Below are 20,591 nucleotides of genomic sequence, written 5' to 3'. Positions count from 1 at the left end.
GGGCTCAGGTGGGTAGGCTATTGTCCATGACCAAATCCTATCCTGTTCCCAGGATGAGTGGCGGTACCTGCTGTCAGGAGGGGCCATAAAGGAGATGAAGGACAACCCAGCTCCAGCCTGGCTGAACGAGAGAGCGTGGGGAGACATCCTGGCCTTGAGCAGCTTGAAGAATTTCTCTGGCTTTGACAACGATTTTGCAAATAGCCTTGAAGGGTTCAGGACCATTTTTGACAGCCAGAGCCCTCACAGGCAAGTGTCCCCTGCTTTGTCAGCTCAGCTCTACTGCACGTGACATCCCTGGGAGAGCAAGAGGAGCTGATACAGCCACAGTGCCAGCTCTGCTCCCAGTGCAGTGCCACACAAGGGAAAGGATGAGGCATTGCCTTGTCTCCTCAGGGGTGACCATTGCCCGGGGCAGAGCCTTATCCCAGTGCCTTATCCCAGCAGTATTTGCTGCTTCCACAGTGGAAGCAGTTCTGGCTTGCCTGCTGATGGTTTCAGAGCTACAGACAACAACCTCAGCCAAGGGACTGGAAGGTCCTTGTCCCTTATGAAGCCCCAATGGCTGCTGCAGACAACTTGGGTACTTCTTGTGGAGTGTGGGATCTGCCACATCCCCCCAGAATGCACCTAATTGCTTTGCAGAGAGCCTTTGCCCGGGAAGTGGGAAGATGAGCTCGATGCCTTCCAGAAGCTGCTGGTTCTGCGGTGTCTGCGTGGAGACAAGGTCACCAATGCCATGCAGGACTTTGTGGTGCGGAACCTGGATGAGCGCTTCATCGAGCCGCAGGTAGCCAGCCAAGAGCAGGTGCTGGTGGGGACAGGAAAGGAGCAGGAGGCCTCAGGCTTGTGATGAATGGGCCACCAATAGCAGTGAGGGTGCTCGTGCCCCTCTACAGCCACGGTGTTCCTCCCATAGCTGGGGAAATACCTATGTCTCGGATGAGGGATAGCCTTTCTGATGCCCACCAGTTAAACCACACTAGGAGGGGGCAGATACTGCAGGTGTACAAGGGAAGAGTTCAAATGACAAATGGGAAAGTGGTTCATGGCCTGACCATAATGCAGCCAGAGGAGACCTGTACGTGGTTCTCACTGATCATGTTCCTGGCCTTGGCACCCAGGAGGACACTGGAGCCTTGGAGAGCTGGAGGCCAGGAAGGTTGAGGAGGTGCTGAGGTGTGTTCCACTACAGCCTCTCCACTCTAACCAATTCTCAATTGCAGACCACTGACCTCTCAGTCGTGTTCAAGGAGTCCAATGCCACCACCCCCCTGGTGTTCGTGCTGTCCCCAGGCACTGACCCCGCTGCCGACCTCTACAAGTTTGCTGAAGAAATGAAATTCACACAAAAGCTCTCTGCCATTTCTCTGGGCCAAGGACAGGTAGGCTGTCAGTGCATACCTGGCACAGCAGTGGCTTGGCACTCGTATCAACCTCACCAAGCTCCAAGCAGATCAAACACTTGGCAGCACTGTGAAAATACCCTCATGCCCCAGGGCCCTTACTCACCAACCTTCTGCTTTTACCCCCTTGGGGTGGGAGCTGCAGCAGCTCCCACTACAGTGCCTTCTAACTTCCCAAATCCATCTGCAGTCCTTCTATTCCCTTCCACCCTCCCCCACAGGCTTGTAAAAGCTGTGAAAAAAATGTTGCTGTGCCATCAAACAGCAAAGATCCAGCTGAGCCATGGGGGCAAAGCCAGGCCATAGCTCTGGACAGAGGTCCTTCCAGCCAGCTCCAGGGAGCTGCCTCCCTGTCCTGCTCAGTAGAACACAGCACACCACAGGAAGGGTCTGAGCTCTCCCTTTCTGCCTCTGCAGGGCCCCCGTGCTGAAGCCATGTTGCACAGTGCCATGGAGCAGGGCAACTGGGTCTTCTTCCAGAACTGCCACCTGGCCCCCAGCTGGATGCCTTCCCTGGAGAGACTCATCGAGGCCATTGACCCCAGCAAGGTGAGGTGTTTCACTGAGCAGGTGCCCACTCTGGGGATAGCAGGCAGGAGGCTGGAGCCTGGCAGGAGCCCAGCTCTAGTTCAGTCCAATCCATAGGCTCCTTATAGAACCAGAGGGTCAGTGCAGGAGCAGCTGTAGGGGCTGTGCCTGCACCCTCTGAGCACTGGCTGCCTTCTGGACCTCCAGGTGCATCCCGACTTTCGCCTGTGGCTCACCAGCCTACCGAGCAACCACTTCCCTGTGTCCATTCTCCAGAATGGCTCCAAGATGACCATCGAGCCCCCCCGTGGGGTCAAGGCCAACCTGCTCAAGTCCTACATTAGTTTCAGTGATGACTTCTTGAATTCTTGCTCCAAGGTAAGACCCAGATTATGCTTTGGCTTGCTGTCCCCATTCTGTGCCTGCTGCAATATATGTTTTCCACCTGGATGTTGCTCCTCTCTAGGCATAGATCTTCCTCCCCATTAGAGAATCCATGTGCTAAAGGAGGTGTTTCTCATAAACTCACATCTGTGAAGAGCCACTTGGAAGTTTTGCTTTGAGAAACAGAAGCAGGAGTATTTTAGAGGCCTGGCACAAGGCACTTGCAGCTCTCTTTAAGCAAGGAATGAGCCATGGCCTTCCCCAGCACAGCAGCACTGACTGAGGTTTCCCCCTCTCCAAGCTCCAGTTGGCACTCCTGAACTGGCACATTTGCTCTGCCAGGTCCCAGCAGAACCCAGCTCCCTCCAAGGATGTCTCTTCCCAAGCTGAGCAACTCTCCCTGTTTCCCACAGGTCACAGAGTTTAAATCCTTGTTGCTGTCACTCTGCTTCTTCCACGGGAACATGCTGGAGAGGAGAAAGTTTGGGCCTCTGGGGTTCAATATCCCCTATGAGTTCACAGACGGAGACCTCCGCATCTGCATCAGTCAGCTGCAAATGTTCTTGAATGAATATGCAGAAATTCCCTACAAGGTGAGAGCTGCCCCTCCTGCGAGGGAACAGGCTCATGATGCAGGCATGGATCAGAACCACAGTGGGGTCTCTTGCAGGTTCTGAAATACACAGCTGGGGAGATCAACTACGGCGGCCGCGTGACCGACGACTGGGACCGGCGCTGCATCATGAGCATTTTGGAAGATTTCTACAAACCTGAGGTTTTAAGTCCTGACTTTGCCTATTCCGAATCAGGTATCTACAAGCAGATCAGTACCTCTTCTGACCTCAATGTAAGTACTCGAGTCACAAATTGCAGCTCATAAATCCAGGGGGATTGTCACAGTGCAAAGGGTATCTCTCCTCTCTGAAACCCACTGTGTTTTTAGGTCCTTGGGGGAGTATAAGTTTGTAAGAACCTGGGGATTTTCAGCTGGTCTTGGTCTCAGAGTCTGTGTGGATTCCTCTCCAGGGCTACCTCCAATATGTCAAGGGCCTGCCTCTGAACGACAGCCCGGAGCTCTTTGGTTTACACGACAATGCCGACATCACCTTCGCTCAGAACGAGACCTTTGCACTGCTGGGGGCCATTGCACAGCTGCAGCCCAAGACCATCACGCTGGGAGGCCGCAGCAGGGAAGAGGTGGGTGCCCCAGTCCTGACCATGCTCTGGCAGCCAGAGCCCAGTGTGGGCAGTGACCACAAGCACCAGCTCTCAGCAGGTGCCACCCTGCCTGCTGGGGGCCAGCGATGGCACTGTCGTGCCAACGTTAGCTCTCCCTCTTCTCAGCAGCCATGGGGCTGGATTAGAAGGATGCTGCCACTTGCTGCTTTCCTTCCAGATTGTGGAGGAGACCTCCAAGGACATCCTGGCAAAGCTGCCTGACCCCATGAACGTGCAGGAAGTGATCCAGAAATACCCACTGCTCTATGAAGAATCCATGAACACAGTGCTGGTGCAGGAGGTGATCAGGTAAAACTCCTGTGGGATCACATCCTAGGGAACAGCAGAGATGTGCAGGCCCCTGCTGCCACTCACCTTTGGGGAACCTCAGTACTGAGCACTACAGTGGGGTTGACAGTCACACTAATAACTGTGTTGTCCCAGCCAGGATCGTTAGCTGATTCTGTCTCTGTCTGTAACAGTCAGCTTTTTAGGGCTTGGGGTGCAGCTGTGAGCCCTATTGAAGAGGAGTGGGGTAAACATGGAGTTAAACATGGAGGAGCTTCACTTGTGTATAAAGATCCACACCCCCTCTGGGCAGGCTATGGGTGATAAACCACTGCACGGGGTCACTGTGCTCCCTCTGCCCCTTCTCCATAGGTACAACAAGCTCCTGGAGGAGGTTGCATTAAGTCTGAAGGATTTGCTGAAAGCTCTCAAGGGCCTGGTCGTGATGTCCTCTCGGCTGGAGCTGATGGCCAGCAGTTTGTACAACAACACTGTTCCTGAAATATGGAATGCCAAGGTATGTGCCCCAGCCAGCCCAGCTGCCTGCCAGAGCTCACCCAAACCAGAGAAATGGGCTGTCAGCTGCTGCTGGACTGGGCTGTCTCCTGTGGAGCTGGCTCTTGGTCCCCTGGCACGGAGGTGTCTCCTGCCTAGTGCAGCTCCCAGTTGTTGCCAGCCCCTGTGCTCTGGGCAGCTCTCAGCAGCTGAGGCACAAGGTCTAGGCTGTCCTTGACTGCATTCAGCACCTCTGTCTGTGGTGCCCCACAGGCCTATCCATCCCTGAAGCCGTTGGCATCGTGGGTGAATGACTTGGTGCAGCGGATTGAATTCCTGCAGAACTGGATCAGCCATGGGATCCCCTCTGTGTTCTGGATCAGTGGATTCTTCTTCCCCCAAGCCTTCCTCACCGGGACACTGCAGAACTTTGCCAGGAAGTCTGTCATCTCCATCGACACCATCTCGTTTAGTTTCAAGGTCAGTAAATCAGGTGGAAAGTCTGAATTTATTTGGAATCTCCTGCTAGAAAGCCACAAAAGCCCTGACCTGCCCAAGAGGTGAAGCCACCAGGCTACCCAGCTGCCTATGGCTCCATCATCCTCTTTGTGCTTGGATACACCTACCCACCCACATTGCCAGACACCTCCCCAAGGCTGGCAGAGGCTTCCGCTTCCAGAATGCTCACATTCCCCTCCACCAGCTCTGTCCCAGGCTGCCCCTCTGAGAGCTTTGGCACGCTCTCTCTTGGCAGCGCTGGCTTGACTAAGAGCTGCTTAAGAGGCTTCTTGGGGCTGAGCCGCCAGGGACACGCCTTGAGCGACGGCCCGGGGCCCCTCCCTATGGCAGGTCATGAAGGAGTCGGTGAAGGAGCTGACGCGCCAGCCCAACGTGGGCTGCTACATCCACGGCTTGTTCCTGGAGGGCGCCCGCTGGGACGCCGCTGCGGGTAAACTGGCGGAGTCACGCCCCAAGGAGCTCTACACGGACATGGCTGTCATCTGGCTGATGCCTGTCGCCAACCGCAAGCCTCCAGAATCCGGCTCCTACCTGTGCCCCATCTATAAGACTCTCACTCGCGCAGGTAGGTGCCCTAAAGGCACACTTCCAGAAGCACGGGAGCTGCAGGAGCAGCTCGGAGGGGCAGTAGGGAGGGGCAGTAGGGAGTTCCTCCTGCCATACATGGGCATACAGAAGGCACTGCTGGCAGTAGCCAGCTAGGGAGAAAAGATTGTTCCTGCTGTGGTTGAGGAGATGGAGCAGCCAGGCACCCTGGCTCTGCAACAGTGCCCATGGCCAGGCTCCCCTCAAGCCCATTTTCCCCAGCCCTGCTCAGCCGGCCACCTGGCTTAGGGTGGGGACAAGGGCTCCTGGATAGGGTCACTTGTCTGGTCAGTGTGCAGCAGCACCACGCTCTCACCCTTGCTTCCCCCCATTACAGGCACGTTGTCAACAACGGGCCACTCCACCAACTACGTGATTGCTGTGGAGATCCCTACGGACAAGCCAGAGAAGCACTGGATCAAACGGGGCACGGCCTTGATCTGTGCCCTGGACTTTTAGCCAGAAAATGCAGTGAGCCAGCCCAGGAACCCACTGCAGCTGAGGGCCTGAGCCGGGCTGCTGCCCCCTCTCCTCCTGCCCTCCTTCTGTTGAGGTGAGTCCTGCCCTTCCCCTGGTGAGGTGCATCAATAAACGGAGCCTGGTATTGTTGCACTCCCCATTATTACTTCAAATCTCTACACCAGAAAGAGCTGCCAGCAGGGGTAACAGGGCCTGGAGCTGGCACGTGGTGCATCCAGCCCCACTGCCCCCCACCCCCTTCCCTCACACACCTCCTCCGTGGCTGGCCATTACAGGATAGCTTTATTCCTTCAGACAGATCCATTATTTACAGCACTTGATATTAGACACAGCAAGAGACAGAAGGATTTTCTTTCCTTCAACAAATACCAAAAGAACTGTTTCATAGTCAAGATCTGGACACATATTGAAAAAATTCAGTCCTCGCCTGTAGCCCAGGACAGTGTTGGGGAGCAGTGCTCACCTCTGGTATCTCAGATTTCTGCCAGGCTCCTGGGGGCAGGCAAGAGGCAGCTAGGCTGTTACCAGCAAGCTCTGGTTAGCAGCCAGCCAGGGGGAAGAGATGTGGGCTCCCTCTGCTGCTCCCCCCCTCCTGCCTCCACCAGGGCAGCAACCAGCCACATCTTCCCCTGCCAAGAGGCTTTGCCAAGCCACAGCCAGAGTCCACCCTCATGCCATGCCCAGCACCACCAAGGCCACCATATGCACCCGGTCTGTTCATCATTCACGGGGTTTCTCTGGGGCCTGATGCAATGCTGTGTGACCCACAGGCATTGCCAGGGCCACAGAGCTGGTCCCAAGGAGAGCAGCCAGGGCAGCAAGAGGCACAGGCCACCCCCAACACCAGCACAGAGGGCAGGGGACAAGGCCCAGCTCCACAGATGAGCCTACCCACCCTCATCCAGCAACAGAGCTGCCATGGCCCTCTGAGGAGCCAAGCTACACGGGAAGGTGTCACCATCCCCAGGAGCTCAGCCAGCACCAGGCACTGGGCAGTGCAGTGTGGGGTGGGTGCAGAAGCGGCTCTGTCCTGGAGCCACCTTGCTAAGAATGGCCAAAGTCTGGGTTAGGACCAAAAATCAGTTTGGGGAAAGGAAGAAGGATAGAAAACACACACATGAACATCCCAGGGAAGCAGAGCTGAAGGCCTGGACACAGGAGGACACAAGCCACAGCCAGCTGCGGCCAGCACAGCCTCACACGGGCATTGCCAGCCTTCCCACAAGGCCAGACCCATCCCCAGCTGGGTGGGCTCTTTCGCTCCAGTCACAGCCCTCAGCCAGGGCACTGAGACAGAGGTGACAACGTGTGGCTGCTGCCATGGCATGGTCAAGCAGCTGAGCACTCCAGACTCCCTTCTGCTGCGGGGACTCCTCCAGACAGGTTCTTGCCTTTCACAGCTTAGGCGCAGAGAAAAACCCAATTTCCCTTTGTCCCCAGGCTCCACCTGGGCAGAGGGCCTGTCACTGTGGTCCCTCTTCCTTGGGCAAAAGGTAACATAGATCCAAGTGCCAGTGCCCAAAGCCACAAAGCCCAAGTTCTGTTTGCCAGTCTTGGCTCTCTGGCTACTGGCGCTTGGCTTTGTAGGGGCGGGAGCGTTTCCGGCGGTCCGGCTTCCTCTGCTTGTGCAGGCGGCCGATGCTGACGCCCTGCCGCCGGCGCACGGAGATGTTCTGCTCCACGAGGCTGGCCAGCATGCCTGCAGGGAGAGCACACACACAGGCCTGCAGTGCTGGGATTACCCAGGCCAGAGGGCAGCCCTGCCTCTCTCACTCAAAAGCCATCAGTGGGCACCTCTTGGGACTATAAGCTGGAAGGAGAAAGCAGAGATCCGTGGCTCTCCAGCCTGGGCCCCAGGCTGGCCTAAACAGGGAGCCAGGCAAGGTGAGCAGCCCAGGCTCCCAGCTGCTGCTCCGTCACGCTCAGTGCCCCAAACCCTCTGCCCCAGGAGCACAGCTCACCTTCCTGGGCCAGCATGGATATGAAGGTACAGATGAACTCGTCATAGTTGTGGGTTCTCCTCTGGTCATCGATCTACAAAGAGACAAATCCACAAATAATCCACAACAGGGGGTGGGGAGAAGGGAGAGTTCAAGGTTAACAGGGGACAAAGAACTGGCATGCCTGGCCCAGCCCACAGAACAGGGAGAGCAAAGCAGGAAGGGACCCACCTCCCAGCCTGTCTTGAGCCAGCGCACAACTGGGACTGTCTGTGTCCCAGTTCAGATGCCAGCATGCTCCACAAAGAGCAGCTGGGAAGAGGTGAAGGTGGGCAGGAGAGGGATCTCTGCTGACTCTCCCCTGCCTCCTATCAGTGCTGATGTTCATCCCAGCACTGTATCACCCTCCCCCAGGCTGCCAGTGCTGGCCCAGGGCTGTGGTCTGTCCTGGTACCAGCTCTGCCCTGCTGGGCTGTTTGGTAACAGGGAAAAGACTGAATGCTCCTCATCACCATTCTCAGCTGAACCACTCTCCCTCCATTTTTACACAAAACCACCACAGACAAAAGTCTCTGGGCAGCTAAATCAGCATTGCAAACAAGCCAGCACCACACCTTGAATTTCTTCCTCTTCTCTACCTCCTCCTTCAGGCAGGCCTCGTAGTTTGCAATCTCTGCTTCCACACACTTGAGCAGTGCCAGCAGCTCCTACCGGGATCAAGCAGACCAAACATGAACACAGACCCAAACACAGCCCAGGAGCCAGCAGGGTGAGCTGGCAGGTGCTCATCTCTGTGTTAAGAGAGGGACGATTCCTCAAAGGAAAAACATTCGCCAGGGGAAAACAAGGAGATCAGTTAATTGAAGGGAATTCACTATGGCTAACCCCAGGGGAGGTGGGTTCTGCCCCAGCCCCAAGGTTCTGGGACAGGGGAAGGGCTGCCTGAGTGCCAGAATCCCCCCCTCCCTCCCCAGGGCCTGCTTCCCTTCAAAAATAAAATCTGAAGACTTCCCTTTGGAATAGCAGTTTCCACCCGCTCTCCTTCAGGCAGCCCTTGGTGCCCTTGTGCTGCCTGAGCCTGGTTCTGCCCCTAGCTGGAGGGCACAGACAGGCTGTGAAGTTACCAGCGGGCTGGGACTTGGGGTGCAGGGTCTCACCAGCTCCTGGCCCAGAAGAGAGCACAGCAAGCTGAACGTCTCAGCTACAGAGACAGGGTCTGTGCCCACTACCAAGGCAAAGGTCCCCGAGATGACGCAAGGCACAAAACCTGCACTGCCCTGTGCCTCGAGGCACGGCTGCGACGACACGCGAGGGGACACCGTGCACATGCAGTTCAGTCACTGCCAGCGCTGCTGCGCCTCCGGTGAGCTCCACGTTCCCAGGGCTGTCGCAGCACAAAACTCACCTTGGGAGAATACTTTTCCCCCCCAGGGTGATCACTGGTCCTGCCAAGTCCCACCTTCTCTTTGCTGTCACTGGCCTCACTGCCCTCCTTCTCCTCCAGTTTGATCGCAACCGGGGCCTCTTCGCCGGGTTTGATGGAAGAGGGGGAGTTTTTCCCATCTACACACAGGGGAAGGAAGCATTAAGAGCCACCACAAAGGACTGGCATCCACCCCCGAAGTCAAAGGACACTGCCCTGTCACCCCAGGCAAGACACCACCCCGCTAAAGCAGGCGCTTACCTGCAGCAGCCAGCGGGCAGAACACGCCGTCCTCGGTGAGGTGCAGCAGGCCGGAGCTGACGATGGGCCCCAGGTCCCTGACAGCCCGGTTGTAGCGCAGGCAGTCGAGGCGCAGCAGCCCGTCCTCCTCGCCGAACAGCACCTTGGAGATGTGCGAGGTGACGGGGCTGGAGGGGCGCGTGGCGCTGGCCGAGCGGATGGGGGAGCGCAGCGGGGAGTTGAAGGCGCTGCCGATCTCGGAGGCCGTGTCCGTGCTCTCGTTGCTGGGGGTGGGGGAGGGCTGGGAGTGCGTGACCACCGCCACCGCGGCACCCCCGCCGCTCGTCTTGATGGACAGGGGAATGGAGAGATCCTTTTGAGATTCCTTCAGCTTCTCAGCCAGGACGTTGATGGTGTTGGGCTGCAGGACAGAGAGCTGGCCATCTGCGGCCCCTGCCACATGCTCTTGCTTCACTTGCCCTTTCCTCTTGTACCTGCCCAGAAACACAGCAGGGAAGATGAGTAGCTGGTGGAAAGAGGTGGGGGCCCACCATGGACACTGCCAGCTCTGCGCTCAGCAGTCCAGGCTGCCTGCTGGGATGAACAAGGTCTGACACACTTCAACATCACTCCCAGTGCCACCAGCTTCTCTTGCAGCACCTCAGCACCACTGAGCCACTCAGCCCCAGGGATCCCTACGCTGCTGGGAAGCACAGGGTGCTGTGTACCCCCTGCTCTTCTTGAAAAGCCCCCAAAGCTCCCTAGCTGTGACCCCAACTTCCTGGCCTCAGAAGCAGTCTAAGCACACCAACAGTGTCACCAGGAGCTGAACTGGCAATCAGCCCTGGGGAACCAAGGTTCCTGAAAGCCCCGAAGCCTGCTGCCAATACACAGTTACTCTCAGGGCAGCTGAAATTCAGAGTTGGCTGTAAAAAGCTACAGAAGGACTTTACAAAGCCCAGTGAGTGCAAAGTAAAATGGCAGGTAAAGAGAAGAACGGAACTATCAAGATCTAAGGAAGGAGGTTAGGGAAGTCCTCGCTGACAGTTCTGCAAATATCAGCTCCCGACCCCCACCCACACTCAAGCTGTCACCTGATGGCTGAGTTGGTGTTACGAACTTCCTCCTCATCATCATCATCATAGTCATCCTCATCATCCGAGTACTGCTGGTGCTGTCGGACTGGGACCCGATTGCGACCCACACCTGCTGCAAGGTCTTCCTCCTCCTGCAACACACCATTGCTGAAGGTCTGCTGGCAGCAGGGCAAGGAGGAAGGACCCAGTGAACTCGTCCTTGGTCCAGCCCAACACCAGGACTTGGCTCTTTTGAGAGGAAACAGGGATCCTTCCCCATTTTTGTTCAGTTTACCCATATTAAGGTAAACCTCCTTTGTCAGGTCAGTCTTTATTTACCCTCTCCCTTCCCAGCCTGGGTTAGTGCTGGGCCAGGCTGGCTGCAAGGCAGGGCCAGGCTTAGGCCAGCTGACAACTGTGGTCCCACAGAGGGGAGGGAGTGCAGGCAAAGAGCTCAGCTTGAATCAGCTGTGCTGCCAGCCTGGCACTCCAGCCTACCTGCATGGGGGACTTGGCATAGTTGTGGTTATCCAGGAAGGCTGGCAATCTCTGCACAATGGGGTTGGGGTTTGCTGGAGGGGCCCCATTGATGCTGCTCACTGTTGTCTTTGGCACCGGTTTGGATTTGCTGGGTGGGCTCTGCGTGGCCGTGGGGTGGCCCTGGCTGGTGGGCTCATCGGTGCCATCTGCCACACAAGCACAGCACAGCCACCTTTTACTTCATGTCCTCTACCACCCCTTACTCACCCAGGTGAGAGAAGAGCTCTTGCACTCTCCCAGACCACCACAACCACCTCCACGGGTCACTGGTGTCCCCAGGCTCCAGCCCTCCCACTTTCAAGGTTCACACGCTCCAACACAGCCCCAGGCACACAGGCACCACCATACCCCAGCACAGTGCACATGGAGCAGGGCTCATGGAAAAGAAAGTGAAGCTGACAATAAAACAAGCCCCAGGTCAGCCAGCTGCTGTCACCACCTTGTGCTCACTCCATGGCAGGCCAGGCTGGCAACACTGCTGGTACAAGGTCTTACCTGGATGAGCGCTCTCTGGAGTCACGGTCTTGCTGCTGGCTGGCTTTGCCTCTTCACCAGGCTGAGACTCCTGAGACTTCTGGGTCTGGATCAGCTCAGGCTGAGTTACTCGGATAAGCTTTAAAGCAAATGACATAGAAACTCCATGCTGGACCAGCCATGACCCAAACCACATCCTTCCCACTCCACACTGCAGAGCTTGTGAGGGTAAGCAAACACCAAGTGCCCAGGCACACAAACGACACAGATGAACCACCTCCCAGTTGAGCAGCAGTGGCAAAGGACTGAGGCTGGCTATGTCCTCTTTCTACAAGATTTTTTCCCATGGACAAACAAAATCCCTAAAACCAGGGCCCTGGCAGCACAGCTAGATGCCCTGAAAAAGCCTATTCCCCCTACCAGCCTTGCACTCGCTCAGGGCCTGGGCTGTCCCACCTGCTGCAAGGCCTCCAGCACAGTCTGGCGGTTCATCTTCAGGATGTGCAGTTTGGACTCGTACTTCATCCTCCGGTCAGGCACCACGGCCATCAGGTTGAAGCGGATGTCGTGGTATGGCTCCCTGCAGGAAGGGCAGCAGCCCTCAGCCACGGCATCTGCTGACAGCCCCATCCCCACCTCCTGCCCAGGCATTTAACACCAACACACCCGTGGCTTCTCCCCAAAACCAGGTCAGCCTCACAGCGGCCGATGAAACAGAACAAGGTTTCTTCAGCTGCCACACAAAACACTCGCAGAGTCACAGGTTAGCTGAGGTGGGAAGAGACCTATGAGACTCATCTGCTCCAGCACTATCACCCAGAGCTGGTCACAGGACAACATCCAGACAGCTTCTGAATAGCTCCAGAGATGGAGACTCCATCTTTAGGCAACCTATGCCAGTGCTGTCACCCTCATGCCCAAGCATCCAAGAGGCCTAGCTCAAGACCAGAAGCACCCCTCCTTCTCCTGTGGACTTGATCTAACACGGACATAACCAGGCCACTCCTAACGCTCTGCAGCATTTGCAGGGACTCTGCATCACACCGGGAATGCATGCTCTGCAGGCAAGAGAAGGCAGGGGGCAGAGCACCTGCACCTCTCCACAGGCAACCTCCACCCCCACTTCCACAACCGGCCACTCAAAAACCACAGGACAAATAATCCAGGGGGATATGGCAAGGGGCCAGTGCTTGGCCCACGGGCCAGGACATTACCCTGCAGTGGCCAGGCCAATGCGCTCCATGATCACTCTCCTGGCTTTGTCTGTCCATTCCTCGTCATCTGCCCACGGCCCTGTGATAACAACACACAGCTGGACTTAGCCAAGCAGGCCAGGTTCATGAAGTGGGTACCTTACTGAAGGACTGACAGACAGAAACCTGGCAGGGATAAATAACTGCCTGAATGACAGAACTGAGGGGTCAGGTTGTAAGAGAAGGGAGTAACCTGGGCAGGCCAGTGGGATCTGTTTGGACCAGGTTGTCTCAACACATAGAGGTTATTTGGAACAAGGAGAGAGCAAGAAGATAAATTCTCCTTGCTATATGAAGTTATTTCAGAGCTGAAGGACCTCATGGCCATGAGAAACTGGGAGGAAAAACAAAAGCAGTGCATTTAGAAACAACTGCTTTCTACACACACAGGCTCCAAAATTAGCTGTCAAAACTCAGGACAAATCTGGGAGCCATTGGAGTGATTCTCCACCAACGCCAGTTAACACTAAGAGGAGATGAAAAACAATACATTTGGGGTGCTATTCACAACAACACACCAGGGTGCTATTCACCTGTGTCAACAAGCAGGGACAGGTGGCTCTTACCGTGGTCAATGGGATAGACCTTCAGCCCGTCCAGCTCAAAGAGGCGTCCCTTGATGGGGACATAGCTGACAAAATGAAAAGCCTCCATGGTCCGCACTGCGCTGATCCCGTTCTGCTTCTCCGGCAGGTGCCGTGGCTCCGGCCTGCGAGGGACAGAGGCCATGGAGAGCCTGCCTCCTGCAGAGGGAGGCAGCTGCAGACACCCTCACTCACCTGGCATGGCTGTTGTGGGCCTTGGCCAGCTCCGGGGCGTTGCCGATGGCATAGCCTTTGCTCTGCAGCCAAGAGCAAGAGAGGAGAACAGCTGAGAAGTGACAGGGAACAAATAAAACGCTTCATCTTCCCACTCCCTCCCTCCATCTACCCACAGGACCAGGTCAGAAACCCTCAGGCACACATCCCCTACTCTTCTGAGTTACAGGTAAAGTCCAAGATGGAAAAAGCACACAATTTCTACTGAATAAATTACAGCTGGAGAAAAACAGAGTTCACAATCAGTCTGAAGGGAGGAGGACTTTCGATTACAGGGAGTAACGTGACAGAAGGCTCAGAGCTGTGCCCAGCCTGAAGGGACAAGGCAAGGCAGGAATATGAGAGAGAAGAGGCAGTCCTGCTGCAGTTTGCAGCCACAGAGGGCAGGGAAGGAGCCAGCTCATGAAGAGCATCATCCCAAGAGGGGAGCGAAAGGCAGAGCCACCTGTGCCTCCCCTGCACAGCCCTGCCCCTACCTCAGGGCTAAAGCCTTTGGTGAAATCCTTCATGCGGCTCAACGTGGGGCCCAGGTCAACATTGTTGCAGTTCAGGAGGACGCTCAGCAGGGCATGGGTGGCACAGGAGTTGGGAATCAGCTAGAGAGTAACACAAAGACCAACTTAACCAGCAGGAACAAAGCAGCCTTTCAACAACCCCTCAGCGTTGACAATAATCAACTGAAAGCACTGATGCAAGAACCATCAGCCCTTGTGAGAGCAGCGACCTGACCTGAGCTCTCACAGGAAGGAGGGAAGTCAGTGTCACTGAGTGAGCCTCACCATGCCCCATGAGCATCTGCTCACTGTGCAGGCCACGGTCTCCCAGCCCTCACGGGATTCCCTCCAACCTGGAGCTCAGGGAAGACATTCCCAGGAAAGAGGAGCTGCCCTGATGACCAGCAAGATGAGCGCAGCCTGTCAGCAGCACACTGCTTCCCTGAGGCGTCACAGGAGACACCCCACACACAGCTTCCCCCTGCCTGGAGCCTACCTGGTGAGCAAAGAACATGTTATTGACGATGTCATCGTCGATCACCGACGTCTCATCCACCAGCGTGGAGACCTTCCGGCGGGACCGGCGCTCCTCAATCCACTTGAACAGGAAGATGAACCCATACACGGGGCTGCACAGGGAAAGCAGCAGCTGCAGAGCTCTGCGCCAGCCACACCACGGGGCTGCTCTGCCCAGCGTCAGAGGCAGAGCAAAGACAGAGAGGAAAAGCAGAACGACCAGTGCCACCTTTCTGGCAGTGACCATCCCTGCCACGATCCCCCCAGCCCAACACTCCTGAGGATGCTCCTGCGCTGATGCTCCAGGCTCAGCCAACAATCAAGGTTGAAAACTTTGGGGATTGACAAGTCTTAAGAGGCTGAAGACAAAGAAATGGGAAAATCCCCTCTAGACACTGAGTGACTGCAGAACAGTGCCTGGACACTGAATGACCCTCCTTTTACACTTACCTTGGATTCATTTCTGAGAGGAATTCAGCAGTGGCTTTTAAGAAGCGACAGCCTCAAAGCCTTTTCACAGCACCAGGACAGGGAGAAAGCCCACACTGCAACCACAGCACCTCTCCATGCTGAGAGGGAGTTGAATCCCTTGGAGGATGTCCCCCGGATGCCCTAAACCTGAGGAAGCCCTCCTGCTCCATCACTCACAGCTCTGACCTCCATGCCAGAGAAGCTCACACGGGCCCCTCTGAACGCCTGGCCAGGAGTTCCCAGGCCCACAGAGCACTCTGCTTAGCACAACTCACACTTCAGGCCTCTGACTCACCCTTGGCATTTACTCTGCAGATCATAAATCTCCTCTACCTGCACTCCCTTGACCCCTGCAGACAAAGGAGAGAAGCTGGTGTAAGGACCACCAGAAAGGGCAGGGTAATGTCAGGCACAAAACCGACTTCTCAGAAAGGTCTCTGGGACTTACCAAAATCTTCAACCAGGAGCGTGAAAAGACCTGAAAGGAACAAAACCAACAGGTTACTTCTGGCTGAAGAGAGCAGAGAGGAAATCCACTGCCATCATCCCCTGAGAGTCCCCCAGGCCCAGGCAGAAAACCCACAGCAGAGTGGCACCAGGATCACACCGAGTCCCAGCAGCGGGGCTGAGCTCAGAGCTGCTCCGGCTCCCTTCACCCCTCCATCCCCACTGACCATCCTCTGCCTCAAGAGGACCTGAACCAACTCTTCCCTGCCAGAGTCCACTGCAGCTGGCATTCCAAGTGGGCAGCAGGGAGCACCTAAATGACACACACACCCTTGTAACCACAGGGATAAATGACTGAAGATACAAGATACTTAAAAAAACCCTATCGTTTCTGTTCATGTTAGTGAAAGCCAGGGAGGGGAAATCCAGATCACAGCAACAGGGCTGCAGGGAAGTCCAAGGATAGAAGGAAGCTCATCTTCAGATGAAAGAAGCCCTGTCTCTTTGGGGGAACCAAATCCAACAGCCTGTCTCCAGTGGCTACAAAATTCAGGAGAACATAACCAGGGACACAGCGACAATCAGAAGAAAACAAGGATTATCAGACATCAGCAACTGAGCAGCAGCTGCCCCTCTGAAGCTGGAGCAAAGGCAGCCAGCCCAGTTTGCAGGCAGCCACTCTGCATGTGGAGTGAGCGAGTTCGAGACTGGAATAACAAATCTGCTTTTTTAGCTCCCTCAGAAAAGCTGCTGAAAGCCTGGGAGGAAGTGCAGGGAATACCAATAAGAAGGATTAAATCCAGAGAAACATCCCTGCAAGATGGATTTAAGGACCCTGATGTACGTGGCTCAATTAAGCAGAGCCCAAGGGGCTTCCACACCAAAGGTGAAATGATTAGAACAGGGCAGAAACTCCTGGGAGCAAAGAGTCTTCATTAACTGAGCAGAAAACACTGTATTTCTTACAAAATGATCAGTGAGAAGAAATACACTGTGGAAATAACATGCTTCAAACCAGTGGGAGGCCAACATTACAGCAAACCCCACCACCTTCCCGGTCCCTCCCAACGCCACTCTTTCCTCGGGCACATTTCAGTATTCCATTTTACCTCGGCAGGCACGCGGGCACAGCCCTGCTGGAACCCCCCTCACCCACAGCACCTTCTGTGGCTTGGCTGGACACGTTCTGGTGTCCGCAAGCTCACACAGCACTACGCCAGCAGCCCGGGTGTCCCCGAGGCTCTCTCCCCCACCCAGACCTGGCTCCACCGACCCTTCCTGACCAGTAAAGCACCCAGAGATTCCACCCCAAGCCCCAGCCGGAGCCAGTGGGGAGATACTCAGCTGGCGGGATGCGCTGGAAGCTGAGAGCAGCACATGGATCACTTCTAACACCCGTCCCAGCTGCCACCCCTGCGTCCAAACTGCCTCATAGCCAAAAAACCTGCCTCTGCCCAGACAGATTGTCCCCCAGGCAAATAACCTTCCCTCCCAGCTGCGAGGATCCAAACCATGTCCTGGGATGATGAAGGACAGGAGGGGAATGATTTCAGCCTTTTCAAAGTACCAATAAAGAGAATAAAGAGCAGCAAAACTGGGGGTGACTGGGACCCCGACACCAGACACAATCCTTTGCTGAGTGCGAGAGACAAGGATAACTCCAGAGGTCACATTTCCTCATGCACAGCCCCAGAAACTCACCACCCCAGCCTAGAGAGCAGCTCCCAGCCTTGCACAGGACAGGCCCATCCCACACCACAGCGACTCAGAGGATTAAAACAACATTTCGGACAACACCAGCGTTGGCCCTGAAATCCCAAGCCCTGAAACAACTTCTTCACTCCGCCCAGCATCCAGCCCCAGGGCAGCGGGACGGGGACACCCGTCACCGTCCTGCTCCCAGTTTCTCCATGCCGGCCTCTCCAGCCCCCGCCCGGCCCTCCTGCAGGCCTGCACGGCACATCTCCCCCCCAAACTCCACCTGTGCCCCCACAGCGCCACAACTTCGCGGGCGCCCCCACAGCCCCAGCCCCCAAAACTTCACCTGCACGCCCCATACCCGAAACTTTACCAGCTCACCTCCCCTCCCCAGCCCCTTCAAAACTCCACCCATGCACCACAAGTCGCCCCCCTAAATCTCCACGCGCGCACCCGCACCCCCAGCCCGCCCCTGCCGCCTCCCTCAGCCGCCCGCCACGTCCCCGCCACCCAGGCCCCGCCGCCCGCGCGTTCCTCACAGCCCCTTCACCGCCCCGAGCCGCGCCTCTGCCCGCCCGCAGCCGGGCCTGCTGCGCGGTGCCGCGGCCCGGCTCACCGGGGTCGCTCTCCAGCTCCAGCCAGCCCTTATTCATCTTCCCGCGGGCCGGGCCCCGCCGCCATCGCCGGCCCCCGCTGCGGGCCCCGCCGGCGCTCGCCGCTTGCGTCACGGCGCGCGGTGACGTCACCCGGCCGCGACACGCCGACACGTGATGGTGGAGGGGCGGAGGCGCGCGCGGGACCGGGAACGGCCCGGGAATGGCCCGGTGTGCCCGGAGAACCGCTCCGAACGGGGACACAGCCCCGGGAACGGCCCGGTGTGCCCGGAGAGCCGCTCCGAGCGGGGACACAGCCCCGGGAACGGCCCGGGAATGGCCCGGTGTGCCCGGAGAGCCGCTCCGAGCGGGGACACAGCCCCGGGAACGGCCCGGCATTCCCTGGAGAACCGCTCCGAGCGGGGACACAGCCCCGGGAACGGCCCGGCATGCCCGGAGAACCGCTCCGAGCAGAGGGAGAGCCCCGGGAATGGCCCGGCATTGGCCCGGTGTGCCCGGAGAACCGCTCCGAGCAGGGAGAGGACCCGGAGCTTTACTGCTCCCGATACATACCGTAATGTTGGCTTTTCACAAATATTAAAATGGATTTTACATGTGTGGTGTTAAAGCAACTTTGTTGTAAAGATACAATTTTTATTTCCATTGTTCATTAAGCTTAGTGAAATAGCTAATTTCACTAATAGCTAATAACAGCACGGATGTAAGTGTGCTTGTGTTAAACCCCCTGCTTGGATGGGATAACACCCAATGGACACAGGATGAGGACACCCGTACACATGTGCCAGCCATCAGCACTCACCCTGGGAAGGCACTGTGGGCCAGGGCCCGAACTGCAGGTGATGATAAAATGGACCAAAACCACAGCCAGGGAATACACGTGCCCCAAAAAGGTGAAACTGGGGAGGAGCCATGCTAAACAGTTCTTGGAATATGTAAAATAGTTTGGGGGAAAGTTTGCTATGCATTATTGCTTATGAATATGTAACAGGCTGATGCCATAGAAATGGTACATAAAGGGTGTTTGCACAATAGCAGGTGTGCTCTTGGCTGAGACACACCCGGCCATAATAATCTTTGCTTTATGGTCTTTGTCTCCTATTGTCCTTTATGGAACTGTTTGAAGTTTCACAGGACAGTAAACCTGTTTTTCACATTCTTTCTGGTGTAGGGTGTGCAGGAAGGATGGATGTCTGGAGTTTATTGCCTCTAAAGCAATAGGGTTTGTCACATCTCTGCGTTTTCTGGTGACCGATTCCCAGCCTCTCTTCTCTCCCTTTCCTCGCTGTGTGCTGCTACTTCCCTCTATTGTCTGGGGAATTTAGCGCCATTAGTACATCTCTATCAACTCCATGCCTGGAATTCTGCAGACATTGTGGTACTGGGTACCTGCTCAGTTCTGCCCCTGTGCCTCAAGGACATCTGCTCTCTGTAACTCCTCAGCACTGCTGGGGAACAGCCTCCACAGAGCCTGCAGCCTCCAGGGCTGCCGGATGGCCCCCGGGCCCAGCGCTCCTAACGGGGCTCTGGAAAGGGGCATGTTGGGCAGAAAGAAATAGCAAGGATGAGAAATAATGCGGCTGCATCTGCCTGCTGGAGTCGTGGTGCTCTGTTTGTCTGCGGGGTTGTCTGGGGGCGATGATGATGATGATGATGATGATGATGATGATGATGACGATGGGGCTCACTCAGGCTCAGCAGCCTGGGCTGCCCTGTTGAGGATGGGCTGTACTGCCCAGCCTCTCCTCCCCAGCAGCTAGAGACAGAGGGACAGGGACACAGTCTCGAGCTGCACCGGGGGAGGCTCATGCTGGACATCAGGGAGAATTTCTTCACAGCAGGCGTGATCAGACCTTGGAGCAGGCTGCCCAGGGAGATGTGGGGTCACTGTCCCGGGGGTGTTCGAGGCTAGGCTGGCTGTGGCTCTGGGTGCCGCGGTCGGGTGTCGCGGTGCTGTCGGGTCACAGGCTGGGCTCAGGGGTCTCTTGCAGCCCCGTGGGTTGTGTGGTTGTGTGCCGGGGTGTGGGGCTGCTGGCGGGGCCGGGGCCAGCCCTGACCGGCTCCGCTGTGGCCGCCCGGGAGCTGGCAGGCTGCCGGGGGAGCGTGCGGCCCGCGCCGCGCTTCCTTAGGAAGCGGGATAAAAATAGGAGTGGCTTTGTTCTCGTGTGTTCCCACGCCCGGCCCCGCGCTCCCCTCAGCCCGGGGACAGCGCCGAGCCCGGGCAGGACGGCTCCTCCTGCAGAAACCAGAAACCTCCCGTCTCCTTGCCGCCTGTGCTCACGGCTGCTCAGCCCTGGAAGTTCCTTGGGACACGGGTTGCCTCAGCTGGCTGGTGGTCACCAGAGGCAAGGCTGGAAGCCTGTGGAATGCAGCCCTGACAAAATCTCTCCTGCTCCAGCCTTAGGGGTAAATCCACCCGGGAGGACCAGGCTCAGCCACCCCGGAGATTTACCGGGAGCAGGGACAAAGTACCCCCAGAAGGGGGTCTGTTTAGGGGGCTGTTTGCTCCTGGTGTACCCCCAGAAGGGGGTCTGTTTAGGGGGCTGTTTGCTCCTGGTGTACCCCCAGAAGGGGGGTCTGTTTAGGGGGCTGTTTGCTCCTGGTGTACCCCCAGAAGGGGGGTCTGTTTAGGGGGCTGTTTGCTCCTAGTGTACCCCCAGAAGGGGGGACTGTTTAGGGGGCTGTTT

General features: G+C 56.7%; 2 protein-coding genes across 4 annotated transcripts in view; one reads left to right on the top strand and one right to left on the bottom strand.

Annotated features, from left to right (window-relative positions):
* The window catches only part of DNAH1 (dynein axonemal heavy chain 1), a 72,249-nt gene extending 66,209 nt beyond the window's left edge, over nt 1-6,040 (top strand). The window contains exons 67-79 of the mRNA XM_038149355.1: nt 53-249; nt 646-790; nt 1,227-1,385; nt 1,824-1,955; nt 2,142-2,312; nt 2,732-2,911; nt 2,989-3,165; nt 3,345-3,515; nt 3,715-3,845; nt 4,197-4,341; nt 4,593-4,799; nt 5,169-5,403; nt 5,761-6,040. Of these exons, the coding sequence (XP_038005283.1) occupies nt 53-249; nt 646-790; nt 1,227-1,385; nt 1,824-1,955; nt 2,142-2,312; nt 2,732-2,911; nt 2,989-3,165; nt 3,345-3,515; nt 3,715-3,845; nt 4,197-4,341; nt 4,593-4,799; nt 5,169-5,403; nt 5,761-5,882 (2,172 nt within the window). The 3' untranslated portion in view covers nt 5,883-6,040. The remainder of the gene's footprint in view (nt 1-52; nt 250-645; nt 791-1,226; nt 1,386-1,823; nt 1,956-2,141; nt 2,313-2,731; nt 2,912-2,988; nt 3,166-3,344; nt 3,516-3,714; nt 3,846-4,196; nt 4,342-4,592; nt 4,800-5,168; nt 5,404-5,760) is intronic.
* A 126-nt stretch (nt 6,041-6,166) lies between these two features.
* Nucleotides 6,167-17,992, bottom strand: BAP1 (BRCA1 associated protein 1). 3 transcript variants are annotated; one of them, XM_038149356.1, is made up of 17 exons: nt 17,910-17,992; nt 15,597-15,626; nt 15,444-15,498; nt 14,658-14,790; nt 14,144-14,263; nt 13,629-13,690; nt 13,416-13,558; nt 12,811-12,889; nt 12,053-12,176; nt 11,618-11,735; nt 11,081-11,268; nt 10,601-10,734; nt 9,528-10,000; nt 9,249-9,406; nt 8,458-8,550; nt 7,865-7,937; nt 6,167-7,602 (listed from the first exon to the last, which is right to left on the bottom strand). In XM_038149356.1, exons 1-17 carry the CDS (start codon nt 17,944-17,946, stop codon nt 7,469-7,471), a joined length of 2,154 nt encoding a protein of 717 aa, XP_038005284.1. In that variant the 5' UTR covers nt 17,947-17,992; the 3' UTR covers nt 6,167-7,468. The 3 variants fall into 3 exon arrangements, with proteins under 3 accessions (XP_038005284.1, XP_038005285.1, XP_038005286.1); XM_038149357.1 differs by having other exon boundaries at nt 9,303-9,406; XM_038149358.1 differs by lacking the exon at nt 6,167-7,602 and adding an exon at nt 7,631-7,713.
* Between the last annotated feature and the right edge of the window lie 2,599 nt (nt 17,993-20,591).

The sequence above is a fragment of the Motacilla alba genome, chromosome 12, assembly GCF_015832195.1.
Source record: "Motacilla alba alba isolate MOTALB_02 chromosome 12, Motacilla_alba_V1.0_pri, whole genome shotgun sequence".
Classification (NCBI taxonomy): domain Eukaryota; kingdom Metazoa; phylum Chordata; class Aves; order Passeriformes; family Motacillidae; genus Motacilla; species Motacilla alba.
This window is presented reverse-complemented; position numbering and strand designations above follow the sequence as displayed.